Source organism: Thamnophis sirtalis, unplaced genomic scaffold, assembly GCF_051295495.1.
Source record: "Thamnophis sirtalis isolate CommonGarterSnake01/CBP01778 unplaced genomic scaffold, rThaSir2_p1.2 scaffold_14, whole genome shotgun sequence".
Lineage (NCBI taxonomy): Eukaryota > Metazoa > Chordata > Lepidosauria > Squamata > Natricidae > Thamnophis > Thamnophis sirtalis.
The window spans coordinates 9,940,541-9,962,669 of NW_028261394.1; the positions used below are offsets into that span (position 1 = coordinate 9,940,541).

At 45.2% G+C, this 22,129-nt stretch overlaps 1 protein-coding gene across 1 annotated transcript in view; it reads right to left on the minus strand.

Moving 5' to 3' along the window:
- CPPED1 (calcineurin like phosphoesterase domain containing 1) overlaps positions 1-21,871 on the minus strand; it is a 33,587-nt gene extending 11,716 nt beyond the window's left edge. The window contains exons 1-2 of the mRNA XM_087728876.1: positions 21,713-21,871; positions 12,385-12,603 (exon numbers count right to left, since the gene is read on the minus strand). Coding sequence (XP_087585002.1) covers positions 12,385-12,603; positions 21,713-21,779 — 286 coding nt within the window. The 5' untranslated portion in view covers positions 21,780-21,871. The remainder of the gene's footprint in view (positions 1-12,384; positions 12,604-21,712) is intronic.
- Positions 21,872-22,129: the final 258 nt, after the last annotated feature.

A 22,129-nucleotide genomic window follows, 5' to 3' on the forward strand; every position in this document is an offset into this window, starting at 1 on the left:
TTCAATCAAGATCTCCTGAAAAAAGTCTCTTATTTATTTATTTTCTAGCTAGATATCCGTGCTTTGCGATGAAACCGTATGATCGGGCTATGCAGGAAAAATTCAGTTCACAGTCCGTTGGCTCAGCGGCGATCGGTGATTGAAACACATAAGGGAATATCATTCCCGCCGCCTTGAGTCCGGAAGCAGTTCCATGGGTGGAAGGCGTAGACATTTTGGTGAGGTACCAACATTTATTACTGCAAGGAGCCCCAGGTCGCTCCTGAGTGAAGGAGTGGAACGTCTGCCAGTTTGAACTGAGGTAAAAGAATGTGAGGCAACTGGCAGTTGGAACAGAGTTCTTTTCAGGTGGGGAGGGGGAGTAGAACTCCTTAGCATCAGAGCATGTTAATTACTGTATAAGAAATACTAATGATCCGATGGTCATTTTGAAAAAATCTTTTCTTAGCGAGCACCTAGAAGCCAAAAGGAACATACGTGCCAAATTTCACGTTTCTAGGCTTTATGGTTTTGGAGATTTTGTGATGAGTGAATGGTACTTGGCTTCTATCTATCTATCTATCTATCTATCTATCTATCTATCTATCTATCTATCTATCTATCTATTATCTATCTATCTATCTATCTATCTATCTATCTATCTATCTATCTACAAGATTTTTGATTTTGCCTTAATTACTTTATAAGTAACTTAAGGCAGCTAACATATTGCTATTTGTGTGAAAAATATGTGTGTGAATGCATATAAAACAGTTGCCTTATTAATATGTCAGTTTTATTAAATAACAAAGTTAGTGGGCTTATATGGCTGGAGGTGGCGCAGTGGTCAGAATGCAGTATTGCAGTCTAACTCTGTATTCCCACTGCCAGGAGTTCAATCCTGACTGGTTGAAAGTTGACTCAGCCTTCCATCCTTCCGAGGCCAGTAAAATGAGGATGGTGGGGTGACATGATAGCTGTTCGAATATCTCAGGGGCTCCACAAAGAAGAGGGAGTCAAGCTATTCTCCAAAGCATCTGAGGGCAGGACAAGAAGCAATGGGTGGAAACTAATCAAGGAGAGAAGCAACTTAGAACTAAGGAGAAATTTCCTGACAGTGAGAACAATGAATCAGTGGAACAACTTGCCTCCAGAAGTTGCGAATGCTCCAACATTGGAAGTTTTTAAGAAGATGTTTGTCTGAAGTGGTGTAGGGTTTCCTACCTGAGCTGGACTAGAAGACCTCCAAGGTCCCTTCCACCTCTCTATTCTATTCTATTCTATTCTGTTTTTAATTCTACTCTACTACTATTCCTATTCCTATTTCTATTCCTATTCTATTCTACTCTTAATTCTACTCTATTCTACTCTACTTATTTCTATTCTATTCTATTCTTAATTCTACTCTACTACTATTCCTATTCCTCCTTCTATTCTATTCTACTCTTAATTCTACTCTATTCTACTCTATTTATTTCTATTCTATTCTATTCTATTCTATATTCTACTCTACTACTATTCCTATTCCTATTCTATTCTACTCTTAATTCTACTCTATTCTACTCTACTTATTTCTACTCTACTCTACTCTACTCTACTCTACTCTACTCTACTCTACTCTACTCTACTCTACTCTTTCCTATCCTATCCTTAAAGCAGAACAATTCATTTCAACGATCTATACAGCCTCCTACTTCTTTCCTAAACCTTAGCCAACAATACATTCATGCAAAACGGAACAAGCCGCATCAAAAGAAATGACATTTGGGTTAAGGTGTGTGTGTGTGTGTGTGTTTTTAAAATAAAAATAAAAAAAGGACAATGAGCCACACCGATCTTCTACAAGCGAAGAAGAAGAAAACAGAACAGAATAAAATCCTGAAAAAAACATCTTGCAAAACATCCATCGCTCCCCTCCATTTCCACTGCGGCATCTGATTAGCACTTTAACATCCCATCTTTAATATAGTGTCAAACTTAATAAAAATCGGCCGGGTTCTCTGTTATGAGCGCTGTCCAAAGCGAAGCGGCTTTGTTTTAACCTGATGGTTTTGGCATGAGTTCTCGCCTCTGCCTTCTGTTCCTTAAAAAGTACAGCTCGTTTCTCTGTCCTGAAAAATATCAATTTGTGTCATGTCTACTGAGCGGAATCATGCTCATTACCGCCAGAGAATTAAGGGCTTGAAAATTATTCTGCTAGGTTAGGAAGGGGGAAAAAGAAACCCACAGAAAGTGAGGACAGTGGAACAGCTTGCCACCAGAAATTGTGGGCGCTCCACCGTGGTGGGATTCAAATAATTTAACAACCGGTCCTCTGCCCTAATGACCAGCTGGGTGGGCGTGGCTTGGTGATCATGTGACTGGGTGGGCATGGCCAGCTCAACGTCACTCAGGTCGATGGGCGCTTCACCTTAGCTGTTACAATGTCATAAGGGTTAACCGGAGAAGCAGTTTCTGTAAGCAGGGCAATAAAGATGAGGCTAGAAACAACACCAGAATGTCTCCTTCCTGCCTTCCTTACAGGATTAGCCCTGTGAAGTGGAAAAAAACAAAAGGAGATTTCTTCCAACAACCGGTTCTCAAAACTGCTTAGAAAGTTAACAACCGGTTCTCCCGAATAGGTGCGAACCGGCTGAATCCCACCACTGGCACTCCATCACAGGAGGTTTTGAAGCAGAAGATTGGACAGTCACTTGTCTGAGATAATAGATATCAGGGGTGGCAAAGTCGATTTCACTGAGAGCCGCATCAGGGTTGAGTTTGACCTTAGGGAGCTGGGGGAGGGAGGCGTGGCCAGCTCGATGACACTCGTGTCGGGGGGCGGGTGTCCTGTAGTGGCCCGAGCACTCTGCCAGTGAAAACAGGCTCCCGAGCTCCGTTTTCAGCTGCGACAGCCTCCTGCAACCCTCTGCCAGCGAAAACGGAGCTCGGGAGGGCTGCACGCAGCAGCCCCCCCCCCTCAAGCTCCATTTTTGCTGGCAGAGGCACTGCAGGCCAGCCCTTCACTGTTTCTAGGGAGGCCCTACAGGCCTGATCTCAGCTCCCCGGGAGCAAAATCCAAGCCTTGAGTTTGCCACCCCTGGTATAGGTTCTCCTGTTTGACCAGGGGCTGGACTAGAACCGCGGTCACCAACTAGTGGTCCGTGGACCGCTGGTGCTCCGTGAGAAAATTTCGGTGGTCCGCAGAAAAATCTTTGCATTTTTTTATACTGCACTAAGTCAGGGATCCTCAAATTATGACCCCTGGGCTTGATACGGCCCGCCAAAGCAATTACTCCCATTTGCTGACGGGATGGGGTCCTTCAGGCACTTAGCTTGGCTGCCTGTTTAGTAGCTCTAGCCCCTCCCTCCTTCCCTGGGAGTCCAGGCCCTTCAGTGAGCGGTGCGTGAAACTTCGGCCGGGGTCCTCAAAAGACAGTTCGCTTGGGGGGGGGGGAGGCGATCTAGCGCCTGGCCTGGCCACAAGACCCACATTCATTCTTGGCCCTATTTGAGATTCCTAGCTGCAATGGACAGCAAATGTAGGGTTGACCCCAGCGGCTTCTTCCCCGTTAACAGGGCGGGCCAGCTCAGTGCCTGAAGGACCCCATCCCATCACAAATTCATATTAGCGGTCCACGGGATTTAAAATTATGAATTTAGTGGTCCTGGGGGTGGTGGTGGTTCTGAAAGGTTGGTGACCCCTGGACTGGAAGACCTCTGAGGTCCCTTCCAGCTCTGTTCTATTCTAATCCCCCAGCTCTTGTAAAATACGACAAAGTCTTTGGCTTTTAAGATGCCTGGGACAACTGCAGCAGCAAAAAAAATAAAATAAAATAAAATAAGGCATCATCAGCTAAAGTGGGCTGCAATCAAGCAAAACACTTGGCACCGTTTATGAACCCGTTAAAGGAACTAAGTAATCAGCGGCAGTGTCTTTGGTTATGTAAATGGTGATTAAATGGGGAGGGGGGGGTTTGCGCTCGGATTGTTGTTATCATTACTAGTAGGGCAGGGATGGATTCTTTTCCCCTCCCCCTCCCCCACCAGCCCCCTTTCCCCTTGATTGTATGGAAGCCTTTGATGATACCCAGAATAAGCCGATGCATGCTATTGCAGGAGGAGATCGGCAGGGTTATTAGAACTTTGCGGGGAACGGAACTCTGCTGCAGAATGTCGCTCCTTGGTTATCGAGGTGATGCAGATGTTGGGGTGCTGATTGGAAAGCTTAAGGGATCTTCCCTTCCGCAATTGGGACCTCTGGATATCTCGGTATCAATTTTAGTAGTTTAATGATGCCTCTGTGGGGGACCTTGGTGCTCTCTGAGCTTGGTGGTTTTCTCGCAGAGGTTTCATTACCCAACTATCAGAGCTAGAAGGGAGAGGGGTTTGCAACTAGAAGGATGATGAAGAGAAGAAGATGGAGAAGTGTTGTGGCCCAGCAGGAACCGTTAGAGCTGCCACCAGACTCCCGACAGCGAGGGGCCCTCTGAGTCAGCTCTGGAGGATGTGGAGGACCCTGGACAGGATTCCGACTCCGAGCAGGGCACAGAGAGGCTGGTTGGCCACCAGGAGGCACCTGAGTCTTGGACCAGTGGGGAGGAGACAAGGGAGAGTGAGCCGGAGGCCAGTAGTGAGTTGTTCCTGGATGCACGCCATTGAAGAGCTAATAGGCGTCAGGAACAATTATGCAATTACAGGAGGTAATTGCACTAGCTGGTGGTCATTAGGCTCCTCTCCAGACTATAAAAAGGCTACCTTGCATCCGCCCTCTTTGCAGAAGTCAACACAGGATTGAATGTTGGAGGACATTACTGGGAGCTTGGCAGGCTGGATTGCTGCCAAGCCTTATCTGTGTTTATTGCTGCCTGAATTTGTCTGAGTTGCTGCCAAGGTTCTTATCTGTTTGTTATGCTTGGCTTTCAGCCACCAAGGTTTTGGTGTCTTGCTATTAAAGTACATTCCAGTTAAGCTTGTCTCGGCATTTGTTACTGGATGGAGGGGGGAGTCAGAACAGAGAAGGAACAACTGTGGGGTCCTTGGTGCTCTCTGAATTTGGTTGTTTTCTCGCAGAGGTTTCATTAGCCAACTAGGTGACATCATCAGAGCTAGAAGAGAGTGGGGAGAAGGATGATGAAGAGGAGGAGGAGGAGGATGAAGAGGAGGAGGAGAAGGAGGAAGAACAACTGTGGGGTTCTTGGTGCTCTCTGAGCTTGGTTGTTTTCTCGCAGAGGTTTCATTAACCAACAGTTCTGACCGAGGCTTCCCAAGAGCACGAAGCAAACTTCTGGTCCCAACAAAAGCCCCTTTTATTAATATACTGTGAATTCTGCTCATTCACATCCAGCAAAGTCTTTCAAGGGAGGATTTACAGTCACAGACCTTCTCTGGCTTGGAGACCTGCCAGGGCAATCTCTATAAAACCTGGCAAGGAGTCTCGGAGAGTCATGAACCAATTAAGCAAACTAATGGTCTCCTGCAAACTCCACTCCCCTTTCGCTCCTCTTTTATTTCCTCTGGGAGGGGCCATTCATTGTCCACCTGTGGCCTTACTCCCAAGTCAACCCATTCTTTACCTGTTCCCTTTGTCTGGCAACTAATTGTCTCCTGCAAACTCCACTCCCCTTTCGCTCCTCTTTTATTTCCTCTGGGAGGGGCCATTCATCATCCATCTGTGGCCTTACTCCCAAGTCGACCCTTGTTCCTTAGCTGTTCCCTTTGTCGGGCCACTCTGAACATGCGCACACTGGGAACAGGCTCCAGCTGTTCCTCTGCCTCACTGATGTCTGACTCTGAAGGCAGCTGATAACTGTCAGACGGCTCTGGCCCCCTCTCTGCCTCCGACGCAGAGCCCTCATCAGAGCCTTCCCCAGACTCCAGGACTGGCCCATCTTCCTCCCCAACTTCCTCAATGTCTGAATCTGCTGGCCGCTGGCGGGCCACAACACCAAGTAGGTAACATCATCAGTGCTCGAAGGGAGTGGTATTTACAGGGAGGAGGGAAAGAACAATTCCTCGGTGCTCTCTAAGCTTGTTTTCCTTGCAGGCTTTTCATTACCCAACTAGGTGACATCATCAGTGCTAGAAGGGGAGGGCTGCTCTCTGTTTATATGCAAGCGACTCGCCAGGTCAGTTGCTAGTGGGAATGATCTTGATGCTTCCTTAATGAGGTTGTTGTTTAGAGCAAAGCCCACTCCATTCTAGCCCTGATGATGCTAGCTAATTGGATAATGAAGCACCTGCAGGAAAAACAGCCCAGCTCAGAGAGGACCCAGGATCCAACGGGTCAGCTCTGAATTATAAATATTCCGCTGGTAACGATGCTTTGAAATCTCTTTTATTTCTCCCCTTGCAAGATGGGGCAAATTTTGCTTAGGAGAGAGACTTCGGATCCTACAATGCTTCCATGCTGGAAATATTTTAACAATAGGAGCCAGGAGGAAGGCAGGTAAATTCTCAACTTATATAGTGACCTGTTCTGACCCCCCATCCTCCATCCAGGAATGAAAGCCGAAACCAACGTAAACGAGAAGGTTTCTTTTAATCAGTCAAGACTCTCGTTGGCTACAAGCCACATAAACAAAGAGATAAGCACTCTGGCAGCAAGTCCTACAAAACTTGGCAGCAATACAAACGAACTCTGGCAGCAATCCAGCCTGCCAAGTTTGTTTCTTGTTAGTCCTTAACGTTGACTTCTGCAAGAAGGGCATGGCACAAGCAGTCTCTTTTATAATCAGGAGAGGATCTTAATGAGCATCAGCTGAGCGTAATCACCTCTTGTAATTACGCCGTTGTTCTTGACGCCGAGTAGCCCTTTGACGGCGTGCATCCCGGAACAACTCACAGGTGTTTTCTGGATCACTCGCTCTTGTCTCCTCCCCACTGATCCAAGGCTCAGACGCCACCTGGTAGCCAATCAGTCTCTCCTCGCCCTGCTCGGAGTCGGAACCCTGTCCAGGGTCCTCCACCTCCTCCAGGGCCGACTCATAAGACCTCTCGCTGACGGAGTCTGGCAGCAGCTCCAACAGCTCCTGCCGGGCCACAACAGTGACCAATCGAACATTACAGACGTGCTGGGAGAAAAAGTGACTTATGGCCGTTTATCGCAATAACAACTGCTGTAGCATCCTCACAGCCATACAATCAAAATTCAGTCGGTTGATCACTGACTCCCATTTATGATGGTTTCAGCAACCCAGGGTCCTGTGATTCCCTTCTGACAACCAGATTCACTTAACGACCTTGTTATTGACAACCGCAGTGATTCACTTAAGGACTGTCGCAAGGTTGGACTCAGTCTTTCCTCCTTCCAAGGTGGGTAAAATGAGGAACCAGATGGTTGGGGGCAAGAGAGGCTGACTCTGTAAACCGCTTAGAGAGGGCTGGAAAGCACTGTGAAGCAGTATATAAGTCTAAATGCTATTGCTGTAATTGATTGGATGTTGCATTAGGAGCCCTGGTGGCGTAGTGGTTAGAAAGTGGTATTGCAGGCTGACTCTGCCCACAGTCTGGAGTTTGATCCTGATCGGCTCAAGATTGACTCAGACTTCCATCCTTCTGAGGTCGGTAAAATGAGGACCTAGATGGTTGGGGGAAATAAGGCTGACTCTGTAAACCACTTAGAGAGGGCTGTAAAGCACTATGAAGCAGCATATAAGTCTAAGTGCTATTGCCCTTCCTTCCTTCCTTCCTTCCTTCCTTCCTTCCTTCCTTCCTTCCTTCCTTCCTTCCTTCCTTCCTTCCTTCCTTCCTTCCTTCCTTCCTTCATGCCTGCCTTCCTTCCACCCATCCATCCTGCCATCCATCCATTCATGGTGCACAGTGGTTAGAATGCAATATTGTAGGCTAATTCTGCCAACTGCCAACAGTTCGATTCTCACCAGCTCTAGGTTGACTCAGCCTTCCATCCTTCCAAGGTGGATAAAGTGAGGACCCAGATTGTTGGGGGCAAGAGGCTAACTTTGCAACCCACTTAGAGAGGGCACTTATGGCACTCACTTGTAAACCTTTAGAAGGGGTAAAGCACTGAGAAGCGGTATATAAGTCTAAGTGCTTTTGCTATTGCTGTGGTTGATTGGGTGTTGCATTAGGAGCCCTGGTGGTGCAGTGGTTAGAATGTGGTATTGCAGGCTGTCTCTGCCCGCAGTCTGGAGTTCGATCCTGACCTGGCCAAGGTCAACTCAGCCTTCTGTCCATCTGAGGTGTGTAAAATGAGGTCCCAGATTGTTGGGGACAAATGGGCTGACTCTGAAAACCGCTTAGAGGGGGCTGTAAAAGCCCCGTGGAACGGTATATAAGTCTAAGTCCTATTGCTATTGCTAAAAAGGAGATTCCCTCCCCCCCCGCCCGCCCGTCCAAATGGTTCTGAGAGCAGAAAGAAGATGGATTTGAAGTCTCCCTGGGGAGACCCATCACTCTCGCTTTGCTTGCTGTTCCTTGCCAATGTTTGCCCAGCTTAGACCAAACACACAACCCAGCTCAAAAGCAATTTTGGTGCTCAAGATGTTCTGTTCAAACGTTTCACGCCCCGCATGGCTAAATGTGTCTTTGGCAGTTGTGTGTGATGCATGGGAGGGGGGGGTGCGGGTGGAGGGGGAGATGGGCTACATAAGCAAGACCCAACTTCTCTAGAACATCCGATTTCTCTTATTTTTTTAAAAAACAAGAACCAAAAAATTAAAGAGAGAATCAATTTGCATGCACACTTTCTCGTAACGGCTTCGCTGGAATTCCTACCCTGTTTTCCCCCAAAATAAGACCTCCCCGGATAATAAGCCCAATCGGGCTTTTGAGTGCATGGGCTAAAATAAGCCTTTGCTCGAAAATATTGCAACACAGTAGCAGCCATGAGGTGACCACACTCACCACCTCCTGCACCTCAAAACTAATAAGACCTCCCCGAAAATAAAGCCAAGCACTTATTTCAGGGATCAAAACAATATAAGACCCTGTCTTATTTTGGGGAAAACATGGTAGCTGATTGTGCAAAGGAAGGGAGCTCTTTTATTTATGTATTTACTTCTTCGTGTATTATTATTTCTTTCTTTATTAAATTTATTGGCCACCCATCTTACCCCGCCCAGGTAACTCTGACCAATGTTAACCAAATTCAACTTTTTCCAGGAGGTAGACCTGGCTGACTTACAGCCAAAATTCCTGTTGCTAAGTGAGACATTTGCTAAGTGAGTTTTGCCCCGTTTCACGATCTTCCTTGCCACGGTTGTTAAGTGAATCACTGCAGTGGTTAAGTCAGTGGTTAGTTTAACAAGATTTTGCTTGTTAGAACATCACAAAAGGTGATCTCGTGACCCCAGGGTACTTGCAACCGTCATAAATATGAATCAGTTGCCAACCATTGGAATTTTTGATGGTATGACCATGGGGACGCCACAACCTTTGTAAGTGTGAGAAGCAGTCATAAGTCACTTTCACTTAGCAACGTACATTGTGGTTGTAACGTGAGTACTATCTGTACAGTTTGATGTTTCATTCAAAGGAAATGTCACAATCTCAGGCCCGGATTAAAACCCGCCAACGATTCATCGCAAAAAATGAAGGCTGCCTCCAAGAGAGGCCACATCAATTTTCAACACAAAACACACAAGCAAAGTTGTAAGATGCCAAGCCAAAGATGATTTTAGCGTTGGCAGTTTGAACAGAACTGTTTGTAACAAGGGATCGCTGCGTTAACACATCGGAGAGGTTTTCTTTTTTATTTATTCTTGCTTGTTTTTTTCCCCCCTTGTAATTGACAGGAGATCCATGCTGGGAATTCAAAGGAGAGATTTTTAGGGCAGAGAAAATCTAGCCTGGGGTGGGGGGTGGGGGAATCCTGCAAAGTTGAAAGAGAGAGAGAGAGAGAGAGAGAGAGCCAAAAACAGGAAGTCCCCCAATTACTGTCAGGGTTCCGATGGATGCCATAATCAAATCATGAGCCTCCAGCCAAGCTTCAAAAGAAATCCAGTCATTTATTAGGATTTTTATGTCAGTACGTACACCAAGTAAAGCCAGCTCTGACTCCATGTAATTTACGGCCCAATCATGACCCTGTTCCCCCCGCCCCTTCCAGGGTGTGTCATCACATTCACAACGAGGCAATTTCGTGGATTGTAGAGACCACTCCCCTACAGCTGTAGAGACCACTCCCCTCCGGCCTGAGTCAATTCCCTCACGGCTACGATTTTCCCCATCGCGCCTCCGTTTTAATAGAAGCAGTAAATGCTTCATTCTCTCCTTTTTCGTTGAAGCCAGGAGATGCCAAGCCAACCTATTTGCCGCTCGGGGGAAATTCCGGCTGTCGCAGACCGAAAAACGAACCACCGGGGCCGGGCAGAATTTTCAAAAGCTGGTTTCATTCCGGCACCCTTTGGGGCCCAGCTAGCGATGATTGCATTTGGAAACGGGAAAGGCCTCGCCTTCGATAATGGGAGCAATGGCTGAATGTGGGGGATTTTGATTATGCTAACAAGATTATTCCATGCAGCTGTGTGAGGGAAAGCAACGCCCGGCACGCAGCCTGTCTGTTAATCCGGCTTTAACAAAAGCCGACTTGGATGGAGATGTTTTATTGAAAAAAAAAAGGGGGGGGGTTGGCAAGCCTTCTCGGCCCGCTCAAAATTGGCCGGCTAAAATGAAATGAAAAGTGGGTAAACATTTGCAAATCGATGTAGGTGTGTGTCGGTGGTATCATTCAAATAATTTAACAAGTGGTTCTCTGCCCTAATGACCAGTTGGGTAGACCTGCCTCGGTGGTCATGTGACTGTGTGGGCGTGGCCAACTCAACGTCACTTCCGTCGATGGGCGCTTCGCCTTAGCGGTTACAATGTCGTAAGGGTTAACCGGAGAGGCAGTTTCTGTAAGCAGGGCTAGGAACAACACCAGAATGTTTCCTTCCTTCCTGCCTTCCTTACAGGATTAGCCCTGTAACAGTGGTGGGTTCCGGATCTACCTGCTCGGTGGAGCGTCGCGCAGGGGCCGTACGCTCCATGTGTGAAAGCCCCGATCGGTTGAAATACCGGTAAGGAGCGTGGGTGGGCCCTCTGGAGGACCGTACTGGAACGGTACCTGGTGCTCCCAGCAGGCACTGGTACGCCCGTACCGAGGTGAACCGGTCATATCCCACCACTTCCCTGTAAAGTGGGAAAAAACAAGAGGGGATTTCTTCCAACAACCGGTTCTCCCAACTGCTTAGAACCACCATGGCAAACCTATGGTAGCCATATTTGGTGGCACGCCAGCTGATATTTTTGTCCTTCTGGAAGGCCAGGGCAGGCTGTTTTCGCCCTCCCCAGGCTTCAGGAATGCCTCCGGAGGCTGGAGAGAGCGAAAAACGGCTCCAACCGGAAGTTCAGAAACAATCCATTTCCAGCTCCCAGAGGGTCGCCAAGGGAGGCCATTTTCGCCCTTCCCCAGGCTCCAGGAAGGGCTCCTGAGCCTGGGGAGGGGTCTCGTATGCATGCACGGGGTGTGTGTGTCATGCGTGCATGTGCAGGTAAGCAGGGAGATTGAGTGGGCACGCGTGCACAGACGATTTTGCATGTGTGCGCAATTTTGGCACGCCGTAAGAAAAAGGTTCAGCATCCCTGGCTTAGAAAGTTAACAACCGGTTCTCCCGAATAGGTGTGAACCGGCTGAATCCCACCACTGGTGTGTGTGTGCGCGCGCAGTAGTTCCCATCACAATGCACTGCCTGCCACACAGGTAGTCCTCGACTTACAACAGTTTGCTTAGTGACCGTTGAAATTACAACGGCACAGGAAAAAAGTGACTGAGGACCATTGCACTGAGGTGGCGCAGTGGTTAGGGTGCAGTACTGCAGGCCACTTCAGCTGACTGTTATCTGCAGTTCAGCGGTTCTAATCTCACCGGCTCAAGGTTGACTCAGCCTTCCATCCTTCCAAGGCGGGTGAAATGAGGACCCAGACAGTGGGGGCGATATGCTGACTCTGTAAACCGCTTAGAGAGGGCTGAAAGCCCTATGAAGCGGTATATAAGTCTAACTGCTATTGCTATTGTTTTTTCACACTTACAAGACCATCGCAGCATCCCCAGGGTCATGTGATTTACAATCGGATGCTTGGCAAACTGACTCACACTTACGACGGTTGCAGTGTCCCGGGGTCACGTGAGTAACCCTTCCGCGACCTTCGGAGGAGCAAAGCCAACGGGGAAACGAGATTCACTTAGCAACCGCGGTTACTAACTTATCCACGGCAGCGACTCACTTAACAATGGTGGCGAGAAAGGTCGTAAAACCGGGCAAAGCTCCCTTAAGAAACGTCTCACTCGGCAACATCAATGTTGAGTTTCAGGTGTGGTCAGGTGTGGTCGTAAATTGAGGATTACCCATATAGCCCTGGGACCTTGGAGGGGGGGGGAAGGGTCAAACCACGATTCTTCCAGATCAAGAGTTTGAACTGCCTTACCAGGCATCCCGTGTATTAAGTCCCCGCAGAGGACTAGGAACTTTGGTTTCGGGTTAAGGCGGTTAATGGCTTCCACCGCTTGCCGGGTGAGCTGCAATTCGGCTTCCCACTCGTCCCCACCGCTGTTGCAGTCGCCGATGCTGTAAGCCTTCATCAGCCCCAGCTGAGGGTCCGCTCCTTGGATGAAATAGAAAGGGCCCTTCCATTCCCGCTCTGCCTCTGGAAATCAGAACAACACAAAACAAAACAGGGGAACAACTGATTAACCAGAATAGTGTTCTCTTCTCATCCCTGGCAGGAATGGAATGGAATAAGGAATAGAATAGGATAGAACAGAACAGAATAAGGAATAGAATAGAATAGAAAAGAACAGAATAAGGAATAGAATAGAACAGGATAGAATAAAGGAAAAATGGAATGAATTGACTAGAACAGAGAATAGAGAACAGAATAGAATAGAACAGAATAAGGAATAGGAATAGAATAGAAAAGAACAGAATAAGGAATAGAATAGGAAGGAACAGAATAAGGAATAGAATAGAACAGGATAGAATAAAGGAAAAATGGAATGGAATAGAATAGAGAATAGATTAGAGAACAGAATAGAACGGAATGGAATAGGAATAGAATAGAACAGAATAAGGAATAGAATAGAATAGAAAAGAACAGAATAAGGAATAGAATAGAACAGGATAGAATAAAGGAAAAATGGAATGGAACAGAATAGAATAGAGAATAGAATAGAATAGATAGAACAGAATAAGGAATAGAAGAGAACAGAATAAGGAATAGAAGAGAATAGTATAGTATAGTATAGTATAGTATAGTATAGTATAGTATAGTATAGTATAGTATAGTATAGTATAGTATAGTATAATATAAAATAGAAATTAGGAATAGGAATGGATATGATAGAATAAGGAATAGAAGAGAATAAGGAATAGAAGAGAATAAGGAATAGAATATAATAGAATCACAGAGTTGGAAGGGACCTTGGAGATCTTCTAGTCCAACCCCTTGCTTCAGCAGGAAGCCCTACACCACTTCAGACAAATGGTTATCCAATCTCTTCTTAAAAACTGTTGGGGCATCCACAACTTCTGGAGGCCAGTTGTTCCACTGATTCATTGTTCTAACTGTCAGGAAATTCCTCCTTAGTTCTAGGCTGCTTCTCTCCTTGATTAGTTTCCACCCATGGCTTCTTGTCCTACCCTCGGGTGCTTTGGAGAATAGCTTGAGCCCCTCTTCTTTGTGGCAGCCCCTGAGATGTCAACTGTCAACCTTTGTGATCGACAAGCTCAGCGTCTTAGCCACTGAGCCCCAAAGCAGCACTGAGCCTTCCAAACTTGACACCCAGCATTGTTTTTCAGCCTTTGTATTCACAGCACCAGTTAGCAAATGTTGTCCAAAAGCAACATCTCATTAAAATGCGATAAACAAACTATGGAACGAGCAGCGGGCTGACAATGCATCATACTGTTCCTTGATTTGCTAATTTGGTAAATTCAGTTAGTCAGGCGTTCGTGGGAAGGCAGATCAAGTAAGAGACATGGCATGGATTTTAAGAATGTTTTTCTCATTTCAAAAAAAAAGTTGCAGGCTAAAATAACAGAATTTTGGAAAGTCTTTCTCGCTCTCTCGTTCTCGCTAACCAAACTTAATCAAAGTGGGGCAATTTTAATTTTCTTTTTTTATGCCTTCTACTTTCTCAGGGCTGAAGTCCAGAGAGTCCTCAACTTATGACCGCAACTGGGCCCACATTTTCCGTCACGAAACGAGACAGCCGTTCAGCTAGTTTTGTCCCATTTTACGACCTTTCTTGCCACAGATGTTAAGTCGGTGCTTTAGTTGTTCAGTTAGTAACGCCGTCGTTCAGTGAGTCCCGCTCCCCCAATGGCTTCGCTTGTCAGTAGGTCGCTAAGGGGGACCGCGCGACCCCCCCGGACACTGCAATTGATGTAAATAGGAATCAGTGCCCAAATTCTGATTAGGTGACCATGGGGATGCTACAATGGTCGTAAGCGTGAAAAATAGTCATTTTTTTCAGTAATGTAATTTCAAACTGTCGCTAAATGAATTGTTGTAAACTGAGGACTACCTGTATCTTTTTTTAAAGCCTCTGTAATGGTATGTGGGAGTGACCTTGCAGATAGGAGAAAGAGCCACGGACAACAATGAGATAAGAGGTCGCTGAGGCCAAAAAAGGAATGGGGATAGCGGACATCTCAGGAGAGACCCCCTCTAGTTAATTGAACTATAGATGGGGTGTGTGGGGAGATGTATTTTCACACTTGCAAGATTCTGCTCATGTAACCCTACAATAAAGTTGGAACTACTGCTTCTGGATGGGCTTCTTGTGTAAACTAACTCACAACCCTAACTCTCACTCCCATCTCTTTAACACTTTGCTATAGAACAAAAATATAGAGTAGAGTAGAGTAGAGTAGAGTAGAGTAGAGTAGAGTAGAGTAGAGTAGAGTAGAATACATAGTATAGCATAGCCTAGAATATAGAGAATGGAATGGAATAGAATAGAGAATCAAGAGTAGAGTAGAATAGAATAGAATACATAGCATAATATAGCATAGAATATAGAGAATGGAATAGAATACATAGAATAGCATAGAATAGAAAACATAGCATAATATAGCATAGCATAGAACAGAATAGCATAACATAGAATAGTATAGCATAGCATAGAACAGAACAGAATATAGAATAACATAGAATATAGAATACAATATATAATATAAACTATGGAATAGAATATAGAATAGAATAGAACAGCGTAGCATAGCATAGAATATAAAATAGCATAGCAAATCATAGAATAGAATAGAATAGAATAGAATAGAACAGAACAGCATAGCACAGCATAGCATATAATAGAATAGAATAATAGAGTTGGAAGGGACCTTGGAGGTCTTCTAGTCCAACCCCCTCTGCTCAGGCAGGAAACCCTACACCACTTCAGACAAATGGTTATCCAACATCTTCTTTAAAACTTCCAGTGTTGGAGCATTCACCGTTTCTCCTCTAGGTTGCTTCTCTCCTTGATTAGTTTCCATCCTTCCATCCTTCCTTCCCCATTCCCAAATCCAGGTCTCCATTCTTCGGCAATCATTCAATCCAGTTTACCACCATCTTTAGTGCCCCCTAATAATGTTCATTGAAAAAATCACCCCCAAAAATGTTTGATAAAGAGAAAGGAATGTATCTAGTTGTGTATGCATGAGTTAAAAACAGGGGGGGGGGGATTAATTTTTGAACATTTTTTTCTTTCAAGAAAAGTTTTTTTTTAAGAAAAACCGCATTGAAAAAAAGGATGAGGAGGGATCTTAAGGAATTCTAGCATTTTTGCAATACTGAGCACCAGAGGTGCCAAAGAAAAATTACTTTGCACGCACGTCTCTTGATAATGAGATTAACTCATTTTTTTATTTTTTAACCTTGCCAACTTTAAGATGTGTGCACTTCGACTGCCAGAATTCTCCAGCCAGCCTAGTTGGTGGCATTTTTATTGTTTTATATGCACCTTGCCAACAATCCTATCTGCCATATGCTAGCATTAAAAAGCGCTATATAAATAAAATACATTTCAAATCATAGTTTAAAAAAACCAAAAAACCTGGATCATTTTAGCAGAGATACAGGTAGTTCTCGATTTACAACCATTCAAAGTCATTTTAAAAAGTGACTTACGACCATTTTTCACACGTTCGACCATTTGCAGCGTCCCGATGGTCCCGTCATCAAAAGTCAAAATGCTTGGCAACGGATTCATGTTTATGACGGTTGCAGTGTCCCCGGGGTCACACGATCCCCTTTTGCGACCTTCTGACAAGCAAAGCCAATGGGAAGCCAGGTTCACTTAACAACCGTGTTACTAAGAACTGCAGGGACTCACTTAACAACTGTGGCAAGAAAGGTCGTAAAATGGGGCACTTAACCAATGTCCCATCTAGCAACACAACTTTGGGGTTGTGTTTATGTCCACAACATAAACTGTGGAGATACATCAAGGGCTAGGGGAGACATGATAGCAGTGTTCCAAGATCTCAGGGGCTGCCACAAAGAAGAGGGAGTCAAACTATTCTCCAAAGCATCTGAGGGTAGAACAAGAAGCAATGGGTGGAAACTAATCAAGGAGAGAAGCAACTTAGAACTGAGGAGAAATTTCCAGACAGTTCGAACAATTAATCAGTGGAACAGCTTCCCTCCAGAAGTTGTGAATGCCCCAACACTGGAAGTCTTTAAGAAGATGTTGGATAGCCATTTGTCTGAAGTGATATAGGGTTTCCTACCTGAGCAGGGGGTTGGAGTAGAAGACCTCCAAGGTCCCTTCCAACTCTCTATTCTATTCTATTCTATTCTATTTTATTCTATTCTATTCTATCCTAAACCTGAAGACCAACTGGCCAGTGCATGCATGCCTGGGGGCATTTTTGGCTGTTTTCCAGACCATTTTGGGGGTGTTTTTCAGGCCTGACTATCTGACTAGTGCGCCGGAAACAGGAAGAGCAGTTGGCAATGGCACACATGTCCACAGAAAGGGCTTTGCATGCAACCTGTGGCACGCATGCCATAGGTCCATCATCACAGGTTTAAACAATTTCAAAGGATAGCAAGCAGTTATAGGACACATTATGGGTTCTAGTGAAGGTAACTGTGGAGCCTTAATTAATACAGTAGGACCTAAATATCAGCCCAATTGAATTCACTTAATTCTTTTTTAACCTCACAGTGGAAAAAGTCCTTGAACTGAACAACTATTACGCACTGCAAAGTAACTCACACTGTTCCCAACTATAGGCAGAACAGCGTTCCCAGGGAACTAAATCCAGCCAATTAGTTGCAAAGATCAACAGATTTATTGTGATGTAACATCAAGATTTCTGGAAATGAGCGAGCTAAACACATGCTTTTTGGAACACCCCCTAGTTGTGCAACAGTTAGTTATATCATTTTAAAGCCAATTCAGCCCTAGGTCTAAATATTAAAATTGGCAACTTCCTTAACATTCTTAAATGCATGGTGCTGATTTCCTTGGGTACAGCATTTATTGACAAGTTTTGCCAATGCGACAAGTGGTAATTCAAAGAATAACACACAAAGAATGAGATTTGCATTAGTGTATTTTTAGACTGCGAACTATAGTATATCAGGAAGTATGATAGTCTTGTTATTACTAAGCGCATGAGTGTATTAGTAACACTCAATCTCAACTTAAAGTCTCTGTACCTGTTAATCATCGTTCTTCAGAAGTGTAAACAGACATCACTGTGTTTCATTATTTTTACTATAATATAAACTAATTTGAACACTAGTCGCTCTCTGTTAATGTATGCCAATTATGGAAGTAGACCTTTGAGATGTTCTTTTGTGAAATGAGTACATAACAAATATTAAGGTGTGCAACAATCTATATATATATATATATATAAAAGGCAAATACCACTCACACATTATGAAATCTCCGGAACCGTAAAGCCTACAAACTTGAAATTTGGCACGTATGTTCCTCTTGGCTTCTAGGTGCTCGCTAAGAAAGGATTTTTTTCAAAATGACCATCAGATCATTACTATTTCTTATGCAGTAATTAACATGCTCTGATGCTAAGGAGTTCTACTCTCCCTCCCCACCTGAAAAGAACTCTGTTCCAACTGCCAGTTGCCTCACATTCGTTATCTCACTTCAAACTGGCAGACGTTCCACTCCTTCACTCAGAAGCGACCTGGGGTTCCTTGCAGTAATAAACGTCGGTACCTCACCAAAATATCTACGCCTTCCACCCATGGAACTGCTTCCGGAATCAAAGCAGCAGGAGCGATATTCCCTTATGTGTTTCAATCACCGACCACCGCTGAGCCAACGGATTGTGAACTGAATTTCTCCTGCATAGCCTGATCACATTGTTTCATCAGGAAGGACGGGTGTCCAGATAGTTTAATATACACGGAAATGACTTTTTACAGTTGCTGTTCTCGCCAAGCACTGCAGGCAATCCTGTCCATACTTTATCTGAATTCAGTCAGATTAAATTGTCAGGAAATTACATAGTAAGAGGACAACCAGATGCAATCACATTGATTTCAATTTATTTCTGTAACTGGTGGGTTTGCCACTCACTAGCCAAAAGATTGAGGTAAATACGCTACACAATGTTGAGAATCTATTACCGGTAGTAACCCTGGCAGTGTCAATCAAGAGTGCCTAAATAGTTTTATCTACACATTTTCCTAAACCTCAAAATCACACTCTTGCATTAGATAACACCTTAACAGGGTGGTTTTTGTTTTTTTTTTAAATTGTATTTAATTAATCCCTTTGTCAGCTGTCTCAATTGCAGTAGCAACTACGTTTTGTTTTTTTTAACAAAAATTAAAATATTGCAAAAAAATATTTGGGTTCTATCGCAGTAGCATTTAGGGATGGTACTTGTACTTGTACTTGACGCCTCTTCACCCATCGTGGGTATAGGCGACTTCCATGGAAATTTGACGCCACTGTTTTCGGTCCTGGGCTGGGGTTGTCAGGTGGTGCAGCCAGTCGTTATTATATGATTTTCGGCTAAGATTGAATGGGCGCATGACTATATCTTCCGCTTTCCGTTTGAAGTGACGCAGAGTGGTTAGACGAACACCTCCTTTTGGCCGTTTCCAGGTCGGACCAGGCTTTGCAAGCAGGGAAATTTTTGGGATTCGATTTTCTGGCATTCTCAATGTATGGCCTCGCCAGCGCCAGCGTCTAAGTTCTATAATGGCAGATACATTTTCATTGATCTCACATTTTCGGCGGATTTCAGCATTGGATATTCTTTCAGAGTACTTGATTTTCGTAAGTCTACGCAAGCAACGGTTTTGAAATAAGTCCAGTTTGTGTTGATGAGCAATTTTTATTGGCCAGGTTTCACAACTGTATAATAACGTTGGTATGATAGCAGCCTTGTATATACGGACTTTGGTTTTCAGGCGAATGTCTTTCATATGTTACGTTTCAAAAAAGTTATCACCAAACTCTTCTACTTTTCACACCAACTAACTTCCAAGAAAATATCCAAGAAGATGAGGTTGTGCAGCTCTCCATGAAATAGTTTTGAGAAATCGCACAGATTGGGGGCAAAATGCAACCCAATCAACCATGGCAGGTGAAGGCTGAGCACACAACCTTTGCCAGTGCTAAGCTCACCTGGGCAAAGTTTTGTATGGCATCAAGGGTTATTTTACCCTTCCAACTGTTCCCTGCAGAGGGATTAAGCTGGGACAGGTGCCCACAACTTTTGCTGTCCCCCTCTTTGCTTCTCCTTCCATCTGGGAAGGAACCAAGTGGGCTTAAACCTTTCCTGTACAAGCAAGGATACTACAGGTAGCCTTCACCTTACAACCTACATTAACAGATTAACAGACTTGGAAGGGACCTTGTAGGTCATCTAGTCCAACCCTCTCCCCCACCTGAGCAGGGGACCCTACACCATTTCTGACAGATGGCAGTCCAGTCTCTTCTTGAAAGCCTCCAATGATGAAGCTCCTATAACTTCTAAAGGCAACTTCCGTTCCATTGCTTGATTGTTCTCACTGTCAAAAAATTCCTCCTTATTTCTAGGTTGAATCTCTCCTGGGTCAGTTTCCATCCGTTATTCCTTGTCTGGCCTTTGGGTGCTTTGGAAAATAGCTTGACCCCCTTCCTCTCTGTGGCAGCCCCTCAAATATTGGAAGACTGTTCTCATGTCTCCCCTGGTCCTTCTCTTCACTAGATTAGCCATGCCCAGTTCCTGCAACCGTTTTTCATATGTTTTAGCCTCCAGTCCCCTAATCATCTTTGTTGTCCCCTAATCATCTAGTCCAGTGGGTCTCAACCTTCCTAATGCCGTGAACCTTTAATACAGTTCCTCATGTTGTGGTGACCCCCAACCATAAAATTATTTTATGTTTTCCACATTTTTCAAAAATACGTGTTTTCCGATGGTCTTTTAGGCGACCCCTGTGAAAGAGGTCCCGACCCACGGATTGAGAACCACTGATCTAGTCTAACCCCCTACCCAAGCAGGGAACTCTACACCATTTCTGACAAATGGTCAGTCCAATCTCTTCTTGAAAGCCTCCAGGGATGAAGCTCGCACAACTTCTTTTCAATCAGTTGATTGTTCTCCCTGACAGGAAATTTCTCCTTATTTCTAGGTTGAATCTCTCCTTGGTCACTTTCCATCCATTATTCCTTGTCTGGCCTTTGGGTGCCTTGGAAAAAAGCTTGACCCCCCCTCCTCTCTGTGGCAGCCCCTCAAATATTGGAAGACTGCTATCATGTCTCCCCTAGTCCTTCTCTTCACTAGACTAGCCATGCTGAGTACTTGCAAACATTTGTTTAGGAACCATTTGAAATTACAACAGAACTGAAAAAAGGGAGTTATATGACCATTTTTTCACACTTACGACCACTGCAGCGTTCCCGTGGACACATGATCAAAATTTGGATGCTTGGTGACCAGTTCATATTTATGATGGTTTCAAGTTCCCGGGGTCATGTGATCTGCTTTTGCCACCTTCTGACAATGGGGAAGCCAGATTCACTTAGTGACCATGTTACTAATTTAACAACTGCAGCGGTTCACTTAACAACTACGGCAAGGAAGATCTTAAAATGAGGCAAAGCTCATTCAACCAATGTTTCGCTTAGCAACGTACATTTTGGCCTCGATTGTGGTTGTAAGTGGAGGACTACCTTGTACTAATTTCTGGGCAGAGGGAAGGTGTTTGAGAAGAAGAGACAAGATAGGAGTCAGCATCATCTAGCACAGGGGTCTTCAACCTTGGCACCTTTATGACTTGTGGACTTCAATTCCCAGAATTCCTCAGCCAGCACATGCTGGCTGAAGAATTCTGGGAGTTGAAGTCCACGAGTGGTAAAGTTGCCAAGATTGGAGACCCCTGATCTAGCAAGTCTAGAGAATCAAGAAGCAGGATTAAAAACTCATGCTTTCTCCTTTTCCAGAAGAGTTGACTCTTCCACCCTCCCAAACTAACTGGGCCCCCTGAACTACAACGCCCATCATCCCCCACCAAGACAGGGAAGCCAGACTGAGTTGCTACACTGCAACATTGGGCCCCCTGAACTCTTTCTCTCCCATTTCTCTCCCCCTTCGGCCCTTGTTTTCCCTTCACTTTGGTGCCCGCCTATTTCGGCCCCCCAGTGCCCAGCAGTACGGCGCTGATCAGCCTCCGGGCCCGCCGCGCTCCGCTCGCAAAGGTTCCGCCGCTTTGCAAAATACGGGAAGCGATTGAAAAAATAATAATAATCTCAGGAATGCAATGTATATAAATCTCGATATACCTTCGCGGAAGACGCTCAGGGTCCTGTCTCGGGCTTTTAGCAACTCGTTCTGCCCTTTCTCAGCCATGGGGAGCGCAGGCAGGCAGGCCTTCCCGGGGAGCAGAAGCAGCCCCTTACAAAAAAAAACGGCAGGAGGAAAAAGTCAGGGACTTGACAGTCGAGGGGGTGAAGGCCAATGGAGGAGGCGTGGTCTAGGAAGCCAGGGGCGGGGCTGGGAGGGCACAGAGTGCCCACACACCCCTGGAACAGAGGGAGGGGGAAACTCAACTCTTAAACCCTGGGGAATTGCATTTCCTTGCTCTTGGGGTAAATGCATTTCCTTGCATTTGAATGCATGCATTTCCTTGCATTTGAATAAATGCATTTCATTGCATTGCATTTTTTAAAATAGTTTCCTCGGGATCCAAGCATCCCAGC